This window comes from Anopheles merus, chromosome 3L, assembly GCF_017562075.2.
Source record: "Anopheles merus strain MAF chromosome 3L, AmerM5.1, whole genome shotgun sequence".
In the NCBI taxonomy this organism is placed as follows: domain Eukaryota; kingdom Metazoa; phylum Arthropoda; class Insecta; order Diptera; family Culicidae; genus Anopheles; species Anopheles merus.
In genome coordinates this window covers 29,710,987-29,730,796 of record NC_054085.1, presented here as the reverse complement: position 1 = coordinate 29,730,796, position 19,810 = coordinate 29,710,987, and the positions used below count along the sequence as shown (strand labels likewise).

Here is a 19,810-nt window from a genome sequence, read left to right as displayed (position 1 = left end):
CTGCTGCGTAGGGATCAAGCAATAAAATACGCCTTCGAGGGAGGCGTATGACAAAGCAGCTACCGGGCATACACACGCACACCAAAAACAGGCACTGACGTCAAACGTTGATAATTAATCGTGCTTACATATAAGCCTTATTTATTTCTACAATTACAAACAAAAGCCGTGCGTGGGCCGTGAATCCTGCTTTTCGTTTATCCCAGCGAGAATGGAGCCGCCGCACGGGTCGAGAGCGTGAACACACCCTCGGTGCCGGTGCCGAAGTTGGACGGTTCGCCGCCCATCGGACGGCTGGCACCTTGCACGGAGCAGTTACCGGTAAGGATCTCATCGTACGAGCCGCACCGAACCGACGTGAAGCCACCGGACACGATCGACTCAGCCAAAAACTCGTACGCTCGACCGTGCGCACAGGCGCCAGTAATGTCAACGCCACAGCCCGGCTGGGTACGGCCACCGTTCGGGTAGAACGACGCCTGTCCCAGCGGCAGATCGAACCCAAGCAGTCCCGCATTGGTGTGGATCGATTCCACGTACTGTGCATCGTTCAGCGTCAGGCGATCGTTGCTGTCCAGCGAAAACAGTGGCAGCGCGGGGTCCATTCCGAAGATCGTGTTCAGACGGCCGAACTGGAAGAAACCGGCATTGCCGGCCGCATGCGCCCCGAGACTGTGGCCCGCAATGCTGACACTGGCGAACGTGATACCCGTGTTCGCCTGCAGGAAGTTGATGAACGTCGACACCACGTTACCGACCGCACCGACACGTGCGCGAGCGAACGGATAGTTGATCGTCTGCGCACCGACACCCCAATCGACGGTGAACACGTTAAAGTCGCCCCGGTCCAGCCACGCATCCTTCAGGATCATGTTCACCTCCGAGAAGCCGTCGTTGTTCCAGCCGTGAATGATGAAGCGGGTCGGATGGGCCGCATTGAAGTTCGAGCCGGACAGCGAACCGGCATCGTTCAGCGCCACAACCTGTGGCGTGTCGCGGTTGCTGCGGGTGTAGAGCCGGAAGATCGTATCGGTGGCGGCAGTAAAGTGAGGCTCCGGCACGGTTTCGTCCATGTTGTACGGGTTCAGGTTGGCCAGATGTAACCGTCCATTGCCGTCCGGGATTAGCATCCAGCTATCCGGGGCAGGTGCGGACAGGGAAGCGGCACTAGCTGTGGAAGAAACTGATATGAGTAACGTAATGTTTCCCGACAAGCCTAAACGTCTTACCAGCGGCCACTAGTCCAAGCAGCAGCAGAACGGCACTGTACTTGTACATCTCGAAGCAGGTAGCAGATGTCGACTGGTTTAATCTGACTGACAGCAATCCGTAGTTTAGGAAGGCGGTTTTATAGCACCCACAAAACACGCCAGTGCTGGCGTTCGCACCTCCCCGTCTCAAGGTCCTATTGGAGACGAAAGCAAGCAATACACAAAAAAAGGCAACGAACGAGCCCCCTTATCACCACCTGCACCGATTAGTAGTAGATTCGAGAGAGTCGAAACGCACAGCACATTAAACTGGGAATTTGGAAGCGGTGTGGGAGCTGTTCGAATTGGACAATTGGTGTCCTGTGCTACTGTGTTGTTGTCGGCTGATGAAAATTGCAGCCTGCTTCGATTGGTTCGCGCACATACGCTCGTGCGACAGTCGCACGGATGTGTGATAAGCTTCTGTTGGGGGGCAGGTGTTTTTATTGTTTTATTGATAGGGAATTTTGGTGCGTATTTCGCACCTAACAACAATGTCATGTGTGTGCAAAACAAATGTGAGGAGGAGGAAGGTCATAAACTTGTTTTGGATTTCTGAGCTATGCTTTTGAGAAAAAAAAACGGAGAGGGTGTGGTAGCTCATTGCGTAGGATAGGCGTTTTTAGCACAAACTGCTTATCTACTAATCGGTCTTAGTACTTTATGCATTTGCGTCAAGCTGCATAGCCAGCCCAAATGACATTTGCGAGCATTGGCATGGAGCTTTGGAGCTAATTTTCTTTAAATTTGGAGCCTCAACCATATCTTGAAGGACTTCACTAGAACAATCCCTTTAATACTGACTTTTCACAACTAAACACCAAATTTTCACAAAATAATGGCCCCATTTGCCTTCTTCCTTCGTCAAACACTAAAGTAATATGAATGTAGCATGAAGTTGAAGGCATTCCGAATACCAATTGAGCAGTTTTTAAGTACAAATTTAGAACAAATGTCTCTTGGAAAGGTAAGATTTAATTTTAGTACAGCCAGCTTATCTACTAGTCGGTCTTAGTACTTTATGCATATTCCTCGAGCTGCAAACCCACGAGACACGTGATAATCGTACATGCAGTCGTGTGGTAGGTATTTCACGATAAGGCATGGAATCCTTCTACGTATGATTGGCGGTCAGTTCAATGTTAAAACCGAAACCAATTCCAATCGCCTGACGTCTAGATTAACACAAATTCATATCATACGTGACGTGTGGTACGATAACCGATTAATAATGCGCTAGTGGCAGTTACCCGGTGGTGATAAGTAAATTCGGAACCGGTATAAAAGCTTCGATCGATTAGCTGATGTAGTTTGATCTCTGTGACGGTCAACGGTAACGACCATGGCAAGGGCAGCGATTGTTATTTGCGCTTTGCTCGCAGTACAGCTGTTTGGAGGTAATAGACTTAAATGGTGGTCAATTTCTTACCGGTTTGTACTAATATCTTCGCCTGCTTTTAGCGTACGCTGCCGACAGCTGGAAGCTGGTTCCTGACGAGTCCGGCCGATTGCGTTTGATCAACACCAATCCGTACGATATCCCGGAGGGCGAAAGTGAAATCGAGCCCCTGTTCACCCCGGAGACCGATGTGATTTTCCGTCTGTTTACGCGCCGCAATCCGGCCCACGGCCAAGTGCTGCAGTGGAACAATCCGGCCTCGGTGCAGAACTCCAACTTTGTCGCGTCGCACCCGACGCGCTTCACCATCCACGGCTGGAACGGTGGCGAAACGTCCGGGCTGCATGCAAACATCCGCCAGAACTATCTCAGCGTAGGAGACTACAACGTGATCGCCGTGGACTGGGGTGCAGGAGCGCAGACGGCCAACTACATTGCGGCCCGCAATCGTGTCGCTTCCGTGGGTGACATTATCTCGCGCATGGTTAACACTCTCGTGTCGGCCACGGGAACGTCGCGCAACAATATTTACCTGATCGGACATAGCTTGGGTGCGCATGCGGCTGGCAATGCGGGCAAGATGCAGAACGGGCAGCTGAACACGATCGTCGGTCTGGATCCGGCGGGACCGCTGTTTTCGCTTTCGGATGCGGATATTATGGCACCGCGCGACGCTCAGTACACGGAAGCCGTCTTCACCAATGCCGGTCTGCTGGGTTTCGATCTGCCGCTGTCGGATGCTAACTTCTACCCGAACGGTGGTCGCTCGCAGCCAGGCTGTGGTATCGATGTGTCCGGTAACTGTGCCCACTCGCGCGCTCACGAACTGTACGCGGAATCGGTTTCGACAACTGTTGGTTTCCGTGCGACACGTTGCGCTAGCCATGGCGAGATTGTGGCGGGACAGTGTACGCCAACGGGCAATGCTAACATGGGTGGTGAACCGTCGAACCAGGGCCGTGGTGTAAATGGCATGTTCATCGTCTCCACCAACGGTAACTCTCCGTTTGCCCAGGGTTAGATAGTTTTCGAATCTGTGTGTAAATAGAATCCTTTTCAATAAACAAAATGCAGTCATTATTGCCTCTCTTGAAGGCTCATCGTATGATTTGGGTGGGCCTGAGCCGAACTGTGTAAGATATGTTGTACAGCTTGTCCCCTTAAAGTCATAAAACTTTCTAAAATAAAGATGTCAATTACAAAAAGACGTATCGATTTAAGTCTCGAAAGCCTGTTTAGGCCGGGATGATCACGTAGGACGTAATGCCAGAAAGAAAACTGTTCTCTTCGTTATTTTTAGTACATATCAGTTCTTCTGGCATGATAACAGGGCTACGCAATTTAACTTCGTGTGTATGCAATAAAGGGTGTGATATATATGATTAAGGATGCGCACATTATTTTTTGAAAGACAACGCAATTATCACGTACTTCTTAAACCCAAGGAACACATCTAAGAAAACTACTTCAGAGCCTATATTGTTCCTGGAACTAATCTCAAACCGTTGTCGACTAGAACTTTTACAGATCCCATACCAGTCTGTGAACTTGCTTTGGTCTTGGAACTGATATCTAAGCCATATCCGTCTTATCTTGAAACGAAATTGGACCTGCAACTCAAAATCCTTACTGATCCTAAAACTGATCACCAACCGTTCCAGGAACTGCCACTGACGTAAGGTATAAGAACTGCTACTCAACGTACTCTAATTCAAGAACTGTACCTGGATTGTTTAAGGAATAAATCGCAAACCTGTCCAAATGCAATTATTGACACTGTACCTGCTTCGATTCAGTTCATAGTTCCGCTACTTGGTACGAATCAATCCCAAATAATTCGCGTTACCCCGTACAATATTTTGACTAAAGAAATTAATTATTTCCTAATTAATCTAGCGACGCAGTAGTCACAGTAATAGACGTCGATCGATTTAGATCCCCGATCACGTCTCCCATACGAATAACTGATTATCTTGCAAACCGAATAATAATTACCAGATTGTTTTCTAACCTGATTATGGTTAGATTAGGCTAGATCAACCATGATGTCTCATCGTGTCAAAGAAGAAGAAGAAGTTGTCCCACTCTACTCGAAAGCCCTCAGCATATTTGAACTATCATCATGACGTCAGTAAGAGGGCTGGAAATTCCCACCTAAATCAGGAGCAAAACATTGGACTGGACCCCCTAGGCTTTATCGCTTTCAGCATTAACACTATCTCCCATGATATTGGTGATATCTTGACCTCTCCCACCATGGGTTAGGTTATAAAATGAGTTGACCCATTTCATCCACTTAAACAGTTGTTTTCACCGTGTTTAACCATTGACTTTGTTTGGACAACAACCATGGTTCGGGCAGCATTTGTGCTGCTTGCTACGCAGCTGCTTCTCGTTGCGTCCCTCCCGGTGGATAACTCCAACTGGCATCTCGTACCGGACAGCGATGGCAGGCTGCATCTCGTCAATACCAACCCGTACGCTCTGCCCGACGATTCGTTCGTTCCAAACTTTGTCCCAGAGCAGGACCTGATCTTCCGGCTGTTTACCCGCTCGAACCCAACCACACCGCAGGTGCTGGCGTTTGGCAATGCCGGCTCTATTGCGGCGTCCAACTTTAACCCGGCCCATCCGACCCGCTTCACCATTCACGGCTGGAACAGCAACGGAAATGATGGCATGAACACGAACATCCGCGATCGGTACCTCAGCATCGGTGACTACAACATGATCAGCGTCGACTGGAGTGCTGGTGCTGTGAACCCGAACTACATTGCGGCCCGCAATGCTGTCGGGCCGGCAGGTGCGGCGGTAGCTTCGTTTATCGATCAGCTGGTTGCTGCCGGTGCTTCCACGGACAATATGTACGTGATTGGGTTCAGTCTGGGTGCGCACGTTGCCGGCAATGCCGGGAAGGGTCAGAATGGGCGCGTGAACACGATTATTGCCCTCGATCCGGCTGGGCCACTGTTTTCTCTTGGACAGCCGGATGCCGTTTCTCCGGCCGATGGTCGGTATGTGGAGATGATCATGACCAACGGTGGTTTGCTGGGTAGCAGTACGCCGATGGGACAGGCTACGTTCACACCGAACGGTGGACGTACGCAACCTGGTTGTGGAACGGACATTGCCGGTGGTTGTGCTCATGGACGTGCGCCCGCTTACTATGCAGAGTCCATCACTAGCTCGGTGCCGTTCCGGGCTACGAGATGCGCCAGTATGCAGGAGGTTGTCGAGGGCAACTGTACGCCAAGTGGACCGGACGCGAACATGGGTGGTGAGCCTTCGAACTATGGACGCGGTGTTAGCGGTGTGTACTTCCTTACCACTAATGATGGAGCGCCGTTTGCAAGAGGATAGATAGAGAATGACATTTGAATACAAACTGTAGGATATTTTCTAAATGTAGTTTTTTGTCTTTATTAATTTCAACCGTCGTAACATTAGACTTTAATATTATTTATTAAATAAAAAATGTACAAAATCATTCGTTCTTTTGTGAACTTGTTCTTTTATGTGTTAAGCATTGAGATATTCTTCTTATGCATTGACATGTCTGCACCTGAAATGGGTTCTCATGTTCATTGGGATCGTGATCTATCATAAACAAGACTAACTGTTCTATCTGGTTATGTACTAAACCTATTCAGCGTGTTGAATAAGGTCATCTGGACCACTTAGATTGTTGCCTTAACGATCAAGGGGAAAAAATTGATAGATGATCGATAGCTATCCTGGATCGATCGATGTATCTCAAATTTTTTCGGAAAATATATCTACTGTAACTGTTCTAGTAGTAAATAAATTAAAATGTAAAATTTAAAGGTAAAAAATTACTCAAAAATGTTTGACTTTATTGAATTGCAATATCACTGTTTAACCCCGTGCAAACGGACTGTTGGCATTGGTGGTGAGGAAGTACACACCATTCACACCACGGCCAATGTTCGACGGCTCACCACCCATGCGAGCGTTAGCGCCCGACGACACGCAGTTGTTGTTCAAGATCTGATCGTAGTTACCGCAACGGATGGAGTTAAATCCGCTCTGAGCCGGACGGACCGACTCGGCGAAGAACTGATGAGCACGGCTATGGGCACAGGTACCCGCCAAATCCACACCGCAACCCGGCTGGCTGCGACCTCCGTTCGGGTAGAAATCAGCCTGACCTAGCGGCAGATCGAAACCCAGCAGTCCACCGTTCGTGTGGATAACCTCGACGTAGTTAGCGTCTCCCGAAGCAACACGGTTAGCAGGGTCGTTGATGGAGAACAGCGGCAGGGCAGGATCCAAAGCGACAACCGTGTTCAGACGTCCACGCGACACACGCTTGCCAACAATACCGGCCGTGTGTCCTCCCAAGCTGTGTCCAGTGACGTACACGTTGTTGAACGACATACCTCCGCTCTGGTTCAAGAAATCGATGAAACGGGCGACAGCAGCTCCCACAGCATTGATGTGATTGCGGGACGTGACGTAGTTCGGGTTCTGCGCACCGCCACCCCAGTCAACGACGATCACGTTGATGTCGGCACGATCCAGGTAAGCGTTGCGGATAGCCACGTTCACTTCCGATCCTCCGTTGTTGTTCCAGCCGTGGATAATGAAACGCGTCTGACGACCACCGTTCCAGTGCGGTCCAAGCGTGCCAGCATTTCCAGGCGTGATGCGATGTCCACTGTTACGGTTGTTACGCGTGAACAGCAGGAAAATGGTATCGGTATCAGCGTTGAACAGCGGAGCCGGCTCATCCTGGCTGCCCAGGTTGAAGGGATCGGTGTTCACCAGATGCAGACGACCATCACCATCGGGGACAAGCTGCCAGTTCGACTCGTAACCCTGTTCTTCGCTGGGAATGTGCTCTTGGCCAACCTCTTCGTAGGGCTCAGGAATATGTTCAGGACCATCCTCTCCGTAAGGCTCAGGAATATGCTCCGGGCCATCCTCACCGTACGGCTCAGGAATATGCTCCGGGCCTACCTCCTCATTAAGAGGAAGGGCAGTAGCTGTTGTGGAAGTACAAAAAACAATAAAATAACGTTTGTCTACTACAGTATGATCTACACTTACCTGCCGCTACGCACAAGATCAGCAATGCGAAAAGCTTCATCATGGGTCGGTACATCCCCGCTGACTAAAGAAAAATGGCCTTCAGGTTCGTTTTTTATATGAAGTCGAAAGGATTCGGAATGCCAGTGACGCGCGATAGATTTTTCGAACAAAAGCTCTAAACCTCCCTCTATAGTGTACTAATCTAATCGCATCGATGAAATTATTTTTGGAGGACCATAAACCGCAATAGAGCTGGCAGTGTGGTCCGATAGGCCGTCCGAAGATCCGATAAGAATTACGATTATTGTGCAGAAATAAAATGAAACCCCCTGTTTACGGATATCGTTTTACTTGTGATTTGATAAATCATAATTATGACGACGTATTGGGCACATTATTTTTTTTTTCTTAATTAATCAGGTTGCTGTCAAAAATTGTATATGCAATCTATTTCTAGCCAATTTAAACTTAAAGAGACATATAACGTAACGCAACTGATAATTATTCAGCTTAAATACTACCAATAGTCTTTATTTTCAGAATATCACTGGTTAACCTCGTGCGAACGGGCTGTTGGCATTGGTGGTGAGGAAGAACACACCATTCACACCACGGCCAATGTTGGACGGTTCACCACCCATGCGAGCGTTAGCGCCCGACGACACGCAGTTGTTGTTCAAGATCTGGTCGTAGTTACCGCAACGGATGGAGTTAAATCCGCTCTGAGCCGTACGGACCGACTCAGCGAAGAACTGGAAGGCACGTCCGTGAGCACAGGTACCCGCCAAATCCACACCGCAACCCGGCTGGCTACGGCCTCCGTTCGGGTAGAAATCAGCCTGACCAATCGGCAGATCGAAACCCAGCAGTCCTCCGTTCGTGTGGATGACCTCGACGTAGTTGGCATCTCCCGGCGCCACACGGTTAGCAGGGTCGTTGATGGAGAACAGCGGCAGGGCAGGATCCAAAGCAACAACCGTGTTCAGACGGCCGCGGGTCACACGCTTACCAACAATACCGGCCGTGTGTCCTCCCAAGCTATGTCCAGTGACGTACACGTTGTTGAACGACATACCTCCGCTCTGGTTCAAGAAATCGATGAAACGAGCCACGGTAAGACCGACTGCGTTGATGTGATTGCGGGACGTGACGTAATTCGGGTTCTGAGCACCCACACCCCAGTCAACGATGATCACGTTGATGTCGGCACGATCCAGGTAGGCGTTGCGAATGAGAACGTTCACTTCCGATCCTCCGTTGTTGTTCCAGCCGTGGATGACAAAGCGCGTCTGACGACCACCGTTCCAGTGCGGTCCAAGGGTGCCAGCATTTCCGGGCGTGATGCGATGTCCACTGTTGCGGTTGTTACGCGTGAAAAGCGTGAAGATAACATCGGTATCAGCGTTGAACAGCGGAGCCGGCTCATCCTGGCTGCCCAGGTTGAAGGGATCGGTGTTCACCAGATGAAGACGTCCGTTACCGTCGGGGACAAGCTGCCAGTTTGACTCGTAACCCTGCTCCTCAAGGGCAGCCTTCTTGTATGGCTCAGGAATAAGCTCGGATCCATCTTCGCCATAGGGCTCAGGAATAAGCTCGGAACCATCTTCGCCGTAGGGTTCTGGGATGAGCTCAGAACCATCTTCGCCGTAGGGCTCCGGAATATGCTCTGGGCCATCTTCGCCGTAGGGCTCTGGGATAAGCTCAGAACCATCCTCTCCATAGGGCTCCGGAATATGCTCTGGGTCATCTTCGCCGTAGGGCTCTGGGATAAGCTCAGAACCATCCTCTCCGTAGGGTTCAGGAATATGCTCGGGGCCATCTTCGCCGTAGGGCTCTGGGATAAGCTCCGAACCATCCTCTCCGTAGGGCTCCGGAATTAGTTCCGAGCCATCCTCACCGTAAGGCTCAGGAATATGCTCCGGACCAATCTCTTCATTGAGAGGCAGGGCAGCGGCTAAAGCAGATAAGTACTCGACATTAGTATAAGCAAAGGGAATCCTTTGGGAATTACCTACCGATTGCCAAGCAAATGCTGAATATCGCGAATACCTTCATTTTGGGCGAATTCCCAGCTACTGAGAGGCTCCCCAAAATGGTCGCTCATTTTTATATGCGTAGCGCACAGAAAGTGATGATTTTCCCACGAGCTCTCACACTGTCCGTTAATCAAACCGTGAGAAATGATCTAGAAGGAAAGTAATGTGCATACATGGTGTTAATCTTATCGCGCCAGAAAGCCTTTATGCTTCTGTAGTACAGTATTCCCAAAGCAAAACTCGCAGGGGAGGGTTTTGATAAGATATTCGTTTTTTTATCGCTTAAGTGGTATATCGCTAATCGTATGATTTTCCCAATACGAATTAGTTAGCCCATGCGCCATTCACTTTAAGCTCATGCGTGCATTCTTATCAGTTACTGCTACAGCTCCATTATTTCGACGAGATTTAACACCGTGATAGACCTTTTGCGTCATTAGCTAATTGTGCAGAACACGATACGGATCGTGTTCCATTGGGAGGTTGCACAGAACAACTCTGTATTTCTGTAGGTAGTCGTCGGGGCATAAAGTCTGCAAAGTTTGAAGATCTTTTTGAGAGACGGGGAGTAATTTAGTATACCACGTTTTTTTAGTCTACCTCGTTGCATATGATGAAAATTCGTCTATGCTATATACGGCTTATGAAACAAGACGTCATGAATTGCAAAACAAAAATTATTGGGAAACTTATTAAGTATTGTTTGCTAAAATCCGACGAAGATCAAATTTTTACTAGAGGATTTATCCAAAACTAATGTTTTTAGCTCCCGATAACACTCTTGAGATACTAGAGTAGTTCTGCCATATTGAGTCGGTTGTAGTTATGGGCAACAACATCTCAAAAAATCCTTCAATGACTTCAAGCCTAAGAGACTTCAACAACACACTGTGACATGTGATATATATGTGATATGTGATATACATCGGAGTACGATAAGCACTGTGTACCTCTACAAAAATGAGTCCTAAATAAACCCAAGTTTAGTAATCGAGTGTAAAAAAAGATGCGGTACAAGCAAGAAGAAAATGTTTTTAAAAGAGTAATCACAGATTTAAAAACAAGATTTAGAATTAAATAGACGAACGAGGTTGTAACCCTCGATGTCTCAAAATTATCATTAAGAAATTTGATGCAAATACGCTGGATGTTTCTTCTTGAACAAATACTCATGATCGACACATTCTCTGGACAATGCCTGGCGGTATGATCTAGTATGATGTTTGGAGAAAACGAAAAAATCACAAACATTTCAGTGTTTTGTCGACTGGTGAAGGTTATGGAGATCGTAATGCGGCGAACCAACCTCTCTTTCAGGCTTTCATGCGCTTCTCACCCCTGCTGTGAGAGCGCGAGTGGAAAGCGAGCGAACGGCGAGATCAACGTCACAGGCACTCACTTACAGGCGATTGACCCGGTAGGATGTATGCCTTCGTTTGAATATGTTTTCCTATAAGAAATACACCCAATTTTCTTTTTTTGTTAATAAATGTGTATTAACACACCACGACCTTAAGGATGTCAGATACGGCCTTGAGGATGTTACAACTCCACGAACTTGAGGATGTCGACCTATGCTCCACCTAGAGGATGTACCACAACGACCCTAACAGTTTGGCACGAAGTACTGGGAAGCACAGCGAATTCTTTGGATGGATCGGGTGAAGCAGGACATGTTGAAGGCCGGGTGCACAAACCTTCACCGAAAGATCGAGCATCTTGAAGAATTATCTTCCTAGACCATTCAAGCCTTGTCAAGATATCTTCAAAATCCTGTTACCTTCGCTAAATCGAATGCTATGAAGTCTTGCCCATTTCCTCAAAGAGTTTTCATTGGTTCTCATAGTTGTGGGACACTTCCTTGACTCTTTCTTATAGCAAGTGAACTGGACTCTACAGCACTCTTTTTGGACAGGCCCAATGTAAATTCCTAGTGAACATTGCCCAAAAATGGTGCAATAGAGTCAAATTCCCATCACATAAAGTTCATTTCCAACAAGCAAGAGTCAACAAAGTGTCCCACAACTTTGAGAACCTCTGAAAATCCTGTAACATGTACTGCAAGTTATTTGAGCTGCACGTTTCCTTCGAAAATCCAGCAAACTGAAGTACCACATTTGACCGACTGACAGACTTAGGTCGATAAACTATAAACTAGCGAAGATTACATAGCCAATACCAGAATCCCTTACTAATGCAACGTAAACAATTGTTAATGTTTATGTACATACACACTATCAACAGTGGTAAGCGCAAAAGTCCCCCTAGTCCCACGAAGGTTACGATTAATCCAGCTTCGGCTCATATGAGTGCCGTGAGTTACACGTGCGCGAACGTTAAATAGTCTTACCACCGTCTTACAATCTGCATTGTGACACGGCGGCAGTATGCAATGTGCCTTACAAAACTTTCGCTTATCTTACCTCCCTGCCGGTACCGTACGCGTACGGACAAACGGAAACGTGTAGCAAATATATTAATGGAACCCACTCCAGCTGGGTGGGATTTAGGAAAACACGGAAATGTAATACCATCGGCACTTGAGATAATTGCTTGTGACAACTATAGCAATAAGCGCGAGGCGCTTTTTATTGAATCACTGCTCAATCAACGCACGAGAGAGTGTGAGAAGAGTTGATGAGGCTTAAAAACAAGCTCCCGGCACTGCGCTACATCCAGCACGGTGAGCGCACTCAGACTGCAACGACCGATCGATCATGAAGCCGTGCACCGTTCAACTATCACTACTGCTGCTGCTGCTACTACTACTAACCAGTACGGTTCTGTGTGATGTCCCTCCGTGTGGTACCGATAGAACTGCCGTTCCGAAGAACATCGAAACGTTCGAGTGCTTAAACCAGACGGAACTGCAACACCAAAGGCTACTCGCCAGTTCGCTACGGTTTGACGCAAAGTCTGGCACGCGTTTCTTTCTCTGGACGGTGTCGGCGTCCGGCAACGGAACCACGCATCGCGAAGAGCTAAAGTTTAACGATCTGGCCGCGTTGCGGAACTCCAGCTTTAATCCTCGCAATCCAACGCGCATTCTCATCCACGGTTGGCTCAACGACTGGACGTCGGACGCGGTCCGTGGGCTTGCCGGTGCGTATCTGGCGAAAGGTGCGCACAATGTTATCGGCATCGACTGGTCAGCTGGTGCCGGTACGATAGTGTATCTTGCAGCGCGGTTACGTGTGGGTGCGGTTGCTGGTGTGATTGCGGCCCAGATAGCACTACTGCTTCAGGCCGGTCAACATCCGGCCCAGATTGTGCTCGTCGGTCACAGCCTGGGAGCGCACATTGCCGGTCTGACGGGGAAACAGTTTCAAGCCGTGCCGAAACTGGCCGCCATCATAGCGCTCGACCCAGCGGGACCACTGTTTGCGGGCGATCAGCCCTCCGAACGTGTGGATGCGCTGGACGCCGAGTACGTGGAGGTAATACACACCAACAAGGGGCTGCTCGGCCATCGGGATGCACTCGGGCAGGCCGATTTCTATCCCAACGGTGGCCAATCGCAGCCCGGCTGCCTGACCAACACCTGCAGCCACAATCGAGCGGTCGAGTACTTCCGGCGAACGCTCACCGTGAGTAGGGTGCCGCTGTACGTGGGGCACCGCTGCGAGACGGGTAGCGTTAATGACGGCTGTGACGGTGTGCGGGCGGTCATGGGCGGTGATCTGAACGATATCTACAAAGCGAAGATGAGCGGGTTGTTTTATCTCGCGATCGGTAAATAAATGGCGTGCGATAATTACGACGTGACGGGAGGGGTAGACATGTCATAATACTAGGTTACGATTTCGCTTTATGTGCGGAAATTTATATTAATCTTCTTACGAACTAGTAAACAAAAGCGCTGTGCTATGGCCCATAAAAGCCGCCCGTGTCTCTCTGTAAACTTATTTAGACGGATCGTCAATATCACTAGCACCCGACGGCAAAGGGGAAACTGTTGGCCGTCTGCAGGAAGAAGATACCTTCCGGGGCACCCTTGGCATTCGGTGGCTCACTGCCCATGCGAGATGAAACGCCCGTCTGGGCGCACGTACCGTCCCGTATGTTCTGGAACGATTCACACTGCTGCCCAACGAATCCATGTCTCGAAAGAATCGACTCCACGTAGAAGTGAACTGCCCGCGCATGGGCACAACCACCTCCCACATCGACCCCACAGCCCGGCTGGACACGTCCATAGTTGGGATAGAAGTCAGCGTCACCGATCGGTTCCATAAAGCCCAACACACCACCGTTCGTGTGGATGATCTCGACGTAATCCGCATCCGATGCCATAATCCTGTCGGGAGCATCGCTGGTAAAGAATGGCAAGGCCGGGTCCAGCCCGACAATAGTAGGGATAGCACCCGATTGCCACTTTCCAACGTTACCAGCAACGTGAGCACCTAGACTATGTCCCACAACGACAACGTCACGCTTGTTTAGCTGACCATATCGGGCGAGGTAGTCCAGCATGTTGGAGGCGGCCGCAGCGACCGAGTACACCAGCTGACGCGAGTTCGGATAGAACTCATCCAACGAACCGACGCTCCAGTCGACGTAGATCACGTTGTAGTTACCGCCGAAGAAGAGGGCCGATCGGGTCAGCCGATTGATCTCGGAATCCTGCGTACCGAACCACCCGTGAATGATCATGCGCGTTGGGTTGTTCGGGTTGAAGGGAGAGCTCTGGATCGAGGCAATGTCACCGTTCCGGAGTACATGCGGTACCTCCGGATTGGAGGCAGTGTACAGCAGAAAGCGCGTGTCCCGCTCTGGGACAAAATCCCGCTTTGGCTTTTCACCGTCCAGCTGGTAGGGTACGGCGTAGGACACCAGACGCATGTTGCCATTCTCGTCCGCCGCTATGTGCCACTCGTGATTGTCAACATCCCTGCTGGAGAGTGCGCCGGCGTAGGCTGCAATAAGATGTTCGAAGATGATAGTGGGATTTTCCAAACGATTCTTCACACAATTTCTTCTTACCTAACTCCCCGGACAGCACGCAAAACAAAACACAAACCGACAGTAATGCACGCATTCTGCAGCACCTTCACCTTCGGTAGCAGCAATCAAGGGTAATGGACTAACGGTAGCAGATAGGCTGGTCTTTATAAAGGGCGATAAAAGTGCGATCGGCATTATCAGAGGTCGCTCGCGCCGAAAATACAGTCGCCCTATCACTTCCGAATCAGACCTGTTCGATAACATTTCGCGGTTGTATGACGTATCACGGTTACACCCTTTGCATCGTCTAGACGACGGTCGTCTAGTAGCGTGACTTGTGGCTGTGTGGATTACTGGGGAATGGGAGGGTTAACGTAGCGTCATCAAATTATTGGCTCAATTTTCGGAACAAAGCACCCAGAATTCAGATAAGCCCCGCTGTTCCTCCTTAGTGCATTATCATTATTTGGGGACGTTTATTTACTGTTATTTTACCATGATTAACACTCCTTGCACACGAAGCGTGGCATAAGCGTAAGTAACACACGCTACTAATGAACGTAACCCATCGCGTACGGTGACTCTGCCAGCGTCTCGACCGTGTACACACCGGCCGTAATGTTCTTCTGCCAGTACTCACCACCCATCACCGCCTGCTGCTTGATGTTGTAGCACGTGCGCTGCCGGATCTCGGCGTAATCGTTACACCCGACGCCCCAGAATCCTTTGGTCGTGTTACGCAACGACTCGATAAAGTACTCGGTCGAGCGGCCATGGCTACAGACGTCCGTCTTGCAGCCGGGCTGCTTACGCCCATAGTTCATGTAGAAGTCGACATGCCCGAGCGGTGCCGGATAGCCGGAAAGTTGCGTGTTGGTGTGGATAACCTCCACGTACAGTGCATCGTCTGGGCTGAGGCGCGAGTCCGGCTCGTCCTGGAAGAAGTTGATCGAGGCCGGATCGAGCCCGTAGATCACGTGGAGTGGTTGAGCTTTGAGCGAGTGACCCGCATTGCCGGCAATGTGTGCCCCGAGACTGTGCCCGACCAGGTAGAGCCTTTCCAGCTCGGCCATACCGGAGCGTACGAGCTGCTTGACCAGGTCCGCCACCACCAACCCGACCGCGATCGTGTACTGTGACGCACGGAAGTAGGACTCTCCCGCACCGACGCCCCAATCCACACCGATCACGTTGTAGCTGCCGGCATCGAGGTACGCATCCTTGACGCCCTGTATCACCAGCGAGGTGGCATTGTTAAACCATCCGTGGATGATAATTCTACGGGAAGAGTTTCATTAAACAACTTTTGGTGGATTTCGCAACAGAAGCTTTCTTACCTCACAGGATGGCTGGAGTTGTAGAAGGAACGCATCAGCGTGTCCACCGTCTCGATCGAGAATACGTGTGCATCGGCGCGGTTCAGCGGCGTATAAAGATGGAACCGAACGTCCCGCCGTGCGCTGAACGATGTTCCAAATCCAATGCGCACCTCATTTAGGTCACAGTCACCGGCTGCAAAGAGATGCAGAAGTTAATAACGCTCTCCACGGTAACAAAATGGATCACTTGTTCTTCGCACAAGCTCTCAAGTAGGCTATGTTTACCCTTAGCTAGAAGCAATGGAAACTCGCCTATCACGTTCACCAACACCAGGACGGTTAGAATTGAGCACTTGCTGCTGCTAGTTTGGAGCATTTTTTGAAACTGTTCTGCCCGGTGGCGTTCTTTCAATGTTATGACCTGAGACGTCCTATCACACGACTGTCGTAGGCACGGTACGGTGCAACGAGTTTTATGGTTCTGTTGTAACACCGGCAGTAGCAGCAGTCGCAGCAGGAGGGTTTTGTTTTGCTGCAGAATGATTCGCTTTGTGTTGTAAAAATGCACCCAAATGGCCCAAAGAGGGGACTGAAGTTTACCCGAGTAATATCAAACGTTTGTAAGAAGTTGCTTCACTATACGGTCTCAACATATGGCTTGATGTCTGTACAAAAAAAAAATCATTAAAAATGTATTAAAAGAACGGAATGATAAAGAATGATAAGCAGCGTGGAAAATCAAAAAATTATACCGAATTTCAATTTGGCACTTTTCGGTACAAAAAATGAGTGAGTGCGTTACCAGCGTAACATTAATTGGCGTTACCTTGGAAATGATTCCACTGATTGCTTGAATCACACTTGCTCATCACTTGCACGTCGCGTGTCAGTGGTAAACTATTAACACTTTTTACGTATCACTATTGCATTTCACCCAATAAACTGATCATAACGTACTGATTGAACAACAAATCTCGTGACAAATTCGGTATGTTGTTTGACAATATTTAGCACAAAAGTGACACAATTTCAATTTCTCGCACTTTCACGAGCATTCGAGCAAATCGAACGCACAATGTTTTTTTTTTGTTTTGTTTTTTTTGCATTTGGCGCTATTGCACCAGCTCGATAACACTAGGCAAAAGCCAGGAACGTTATCAAGGCGCCAGAATATGCACCTGAACACTGCATGTGGTAGCTCACTCAGCAAGGTACACAACACACCAATCCAACGACTCAGAGGGAACTGTTGCGATCGAGCTGGATGTCGTTCGATGACATAATAAAACAAAAAAAAAAAAAACAAAACAAAAAACAAAACAGCGTCCAATCTCAAACGATCGCTTTCGCCACAGCGGGACGGTGACAGCATTTTGTTGAGCGACGGTGGCGCTTCCTCCGGACGTACTTTCTTCTCGGCCGTTTTGACTCGATGCCGATTGATCGTTTAAAATTTTGGCGAAATTTACCTTTCGCCACTCGTCGCTTCGGAGATCCACTGCTGCTGGAGGCACCATTTTTGGAAGGTGGTAAACTCCCCCTGCTAAAACGTGTAGTTTTATGATGCTTCACGCGCAAAAAAAGCTCGATCTCCAGCGATCTCTCACGGGGAGTGTTTGTGTGTGTCTGTGTAAACGGTGTCTGTTTCGAAGGGAACATCAAACTTTGTGTCGGTTTTATTTCCGTGTTGAGTGTGAATGGAGTGAATGCAATGTTGAGCATACCCGGTGGTAGCGTAAGCGCGCAAGCCACACTGAATGATTGATGCACAGGGTGTGCGGAGGGTGAGTTGCCGGGACCGTACGATCGTATCGGAAGTTGACGGCGACATGCTCAACCATCACGCCAGACAGATAGCTCTGGGCTAACAACAACAAACAATTCTAACTTCCCCCTGCTACCTGCTGTCCCAGAGCGTTCAGTTCCGATTATGACTAATGATCGCGACGGCATGTCATTTCGTAATAAAAGCTGGAACTTTTCCACCCAATTACGAACTCACCCTCTCCAAGGCCTCTCCGTTTGTGAACAGCGGGAGCGGGTGCAATTCAATTTATGAATCCACCCCAAAATCCCTTAAAATTAAATGATGGACGAGTAAAAGGCGCGAAGTTGACCTGCCTTTTGTTGGCATCGGGGGATTGGGGATTCGTTTCCAGAAACGTTAAATTAATTTGCCACAAGCCAGCTCCTCGTTAGCATCGTTCAAGACACGCTTCTAATCGCTCAGTCTGGTCTCCATTTCTTCGCAGGTGGGCGTCGGGAAGATCCGAACCAGTTAGAACCATTACTCCAATTTTACGAGCTTCTCTACGAGAACGCAGCAGCGCGGGTGTCGCTCGGGCCTGCAAAGTCATTTGCATGCAGATTCCTCAATGAAGCGCGCGGTATCGTTACGGTGTATGAGACGCGTAAACTAAAAATTAACTTTACTCACTGGCGCACCACACGATGGAGAGCAAGCGAGCGAGAGTGAGCTCAGAAATATGCTTTTCATTAGCGGTAATGCACCGTAAATTGCAGTTCGGTGTGTGAGCACACACACACACGTGTGTCCTCCCCGCCAATGAAGGTCCGTCCCCATGCACGAAGTGACAGTGAGTAAGCTACCACAGCTTCGGACCGACTGTCCGACCGCTCGCTGGGTTCTGTGTGCTGCGGTAAGGCATGTGCTTTTGATTTTCTAAACCTCTGAGGGGTTTTTTCGCTCGTCCCATTATCTGCTGCCTCGCACCTTCACGCAAATGGGAACTGATGTTTCATTGTAGAGTCGGTTGGAAGTCGCAAGTGAATCCCATTAGTAGAGCGTGGGACTATGGGGTCTGTTTGGGAAAAAGTATCTAGCTTGCAATGTTTGCATATTTATTCGTTTAGAATAGTATGTTTTATCATTCTATGTAGATGTGATGTAGAAAAGAAGTATTTTGAACATAAGTGAACAAAAAAAAGCACATAAACAAGTAAAAATTAACAAATGCATAAACCGTAAAGTACATAAATAAAAAGACTAATTAAAAATAGATAATTCAATTGAATAAATCAATTCGAAAATCGAATGAAATCAATTAAAAGAAAGAAGCAAAAAGAAGACTACATAAACAAATGAACAGAATGAAACAAATAACTCCAAAGAAACATGAATAAATAAACATATAGCGAAATAAATGAATTGAAAGAAGGAAACAAAAACAAATAACTCCCAAAAACACAATGAAACCTAAAAAAATAAACAAGTAAGTAGATAACTCATGGAATGAATTATAAAAAAAAAACAAATAACTCCAAAGAAACATAAATACAATTAAAAAACATATAACTAATTAAATGAATTGAAAAAACCGCAATAACAACTCGATATTCCTGTGATATGTATTAAAGTTACCATTTATTTACTGTTTTTTGTTTTTGTTTTTTTTTTTCTTTATTTACTCTGTTGTACTCTATTCCATTCACAAGCCATTTGTTTAGACAATGAATTGGACATTAGTTATTTATACTCGGTTCTTTAGCTATTCTATATTAATCCTATCCTATAGCTATCCTTTATTAATGTTATTTTTCTTCTTTGATGGATTTATTTTCATACTATTTGCCTATTCTATATACTTTATGCATCTTGTTTCTATTATATGCTTTATTTAACTATTTTATTGGTTCTCTTCAGCCATATCAATCATCAATAACATGCAAATTACATTAAGGCTATAGAAAGTGCCACGAAATGAAAAGGATTACCGCACGCCAATGATGCTGCGAAAAAAAAACGTGTTTTTTTTTGCCCGATAAGCTCCCCAGCATCGGGTGGGGGGA

At 48.1% G+C, this 19,810-nt stretch overlaps 5 protein-coding genes and 1 pseudogene across 5 annotated transcripts; 2 read left to right on the top strand and 4 right to left on the bottom strand.

The window, feature by feature from the left end:
* Nucleotides 1-114: 114 nt before the first annotated feature.
* On the bottom strand, nt 115-1,611 carry LOC121598325 (pancreatic triacylglycerol lipase-like). The gene is made up of 2 exons (XM_041924991.1): nt 1,230-1,611; nt 115-1,171 (listed from the first exon to the last, which is right to left on the bottom strand). The coding sequence occupies exons 1-2, from the start codon at nt 1,276-1,278 to the stop codon at nt 198-200; spliced, it is 1,023 nt and encodes a 340-aa protein (XP_041780925.1). The 5' UTR covers nt 1,279-1,611; the 3' UTR covers nt 115-197.
* Nucleotides 1,612-2,539: 928 nt separating this feature from the next.
* On the top strand, nt 2,540-6,057 carry LOC121598327 (annotated as a pseudogene).
* Nucleotides 6,058-6,467: 410 nt separating this feature from the next.
* On the bottom strand, nt 6,468-7,831 carry LOC121598323 (phospholipase A1 VesT1.02-like). The gene is made up of 2 exons (XM_041924988.1): nt 7,720-7,831; nt 6,468-7,655 (listed from the first exon to the last, which is right to left on the bottom strand). The coding sequence occupies exons 1-2, from the start codon at nt 7,772-7,774 to the stop codon at nt 6,526-6,528; spliced, it is 1,185 nt and encodes a 394-aa protein (XP_041780922.1). The 5' UTR covers nt 7,775-7,831; the 3' UTR covers nt 6,468-6,525.
* A 371-nt stretch (nt 7,832-8,202) lies between these two features.
* LOC121598322 (pancreatic lipase-related protein 2-like) lies at nt 8,203-9,828 on the bottom strand. Its single transcript, XM_041924987.1, has 2 exons — nt 9,717-9,828; nt 8,203-9,655 (listed from the first exon to the last, which is right to left on the bottom strand). The coding sequence occupies exons 1-2, from the start codon at nt 9,754-9,756 to the stop codon at nt 8,253-8,255; spliced, it is 1,443 nt and encodes a 480-aa protein (XP_041780921.1). The 5' UTR covers nt 9,757-9,828; the 3' UTR covers nt 8,203-8,252.
* A 2,148-nt stretch (nt 9,829-11,976) lies between these two features.
* LOC121598326 (phospholipase A1 VesT1.02-like) lies at nt 11,977-13,478 on the top strand. Its single transcript, XM_041924992.1, has one exon. It carries the CDS (start codon nt 12,455-12,457, stop codon nt 13,475-13,477), a length of 1,023 nt encoding a protein of 340 aa, XP_041780926.1. The 5' UTR covers nt 11,977-12,454; the 3' UTR covers nt 13,478.
* A 64-nt stretch (nt 13,479-13,542) lies between these two features.
* Nucleotides 13,543-16,827, bottom strand: LOC121599085. The gene is made up of 6 exons (XM_041926595.1): nt 16,753-16,827; nt 16,286-16,665; nt 16,019-16,193; nt 15,234-15,959; nt 15,177-15,187; nt 13,543-14,653 (listed from the first exon to the last, which is right to left on the bottom strand). Exons 2-6 carry the CDS (start codon nt 16,374-16,376, stop codon nt 13,665-13,667), a joined length of 1,992 nt encoding a protein of 663 aa, XP_041782529.1. The 5' UTR covers nt 16,377-16,665; nt 16,753-16,827; the 3' UTR covers nt 13,543-13,664.
* Nucleotides 16,828-19,810: the final 2,983 nt, after the last annotated feature.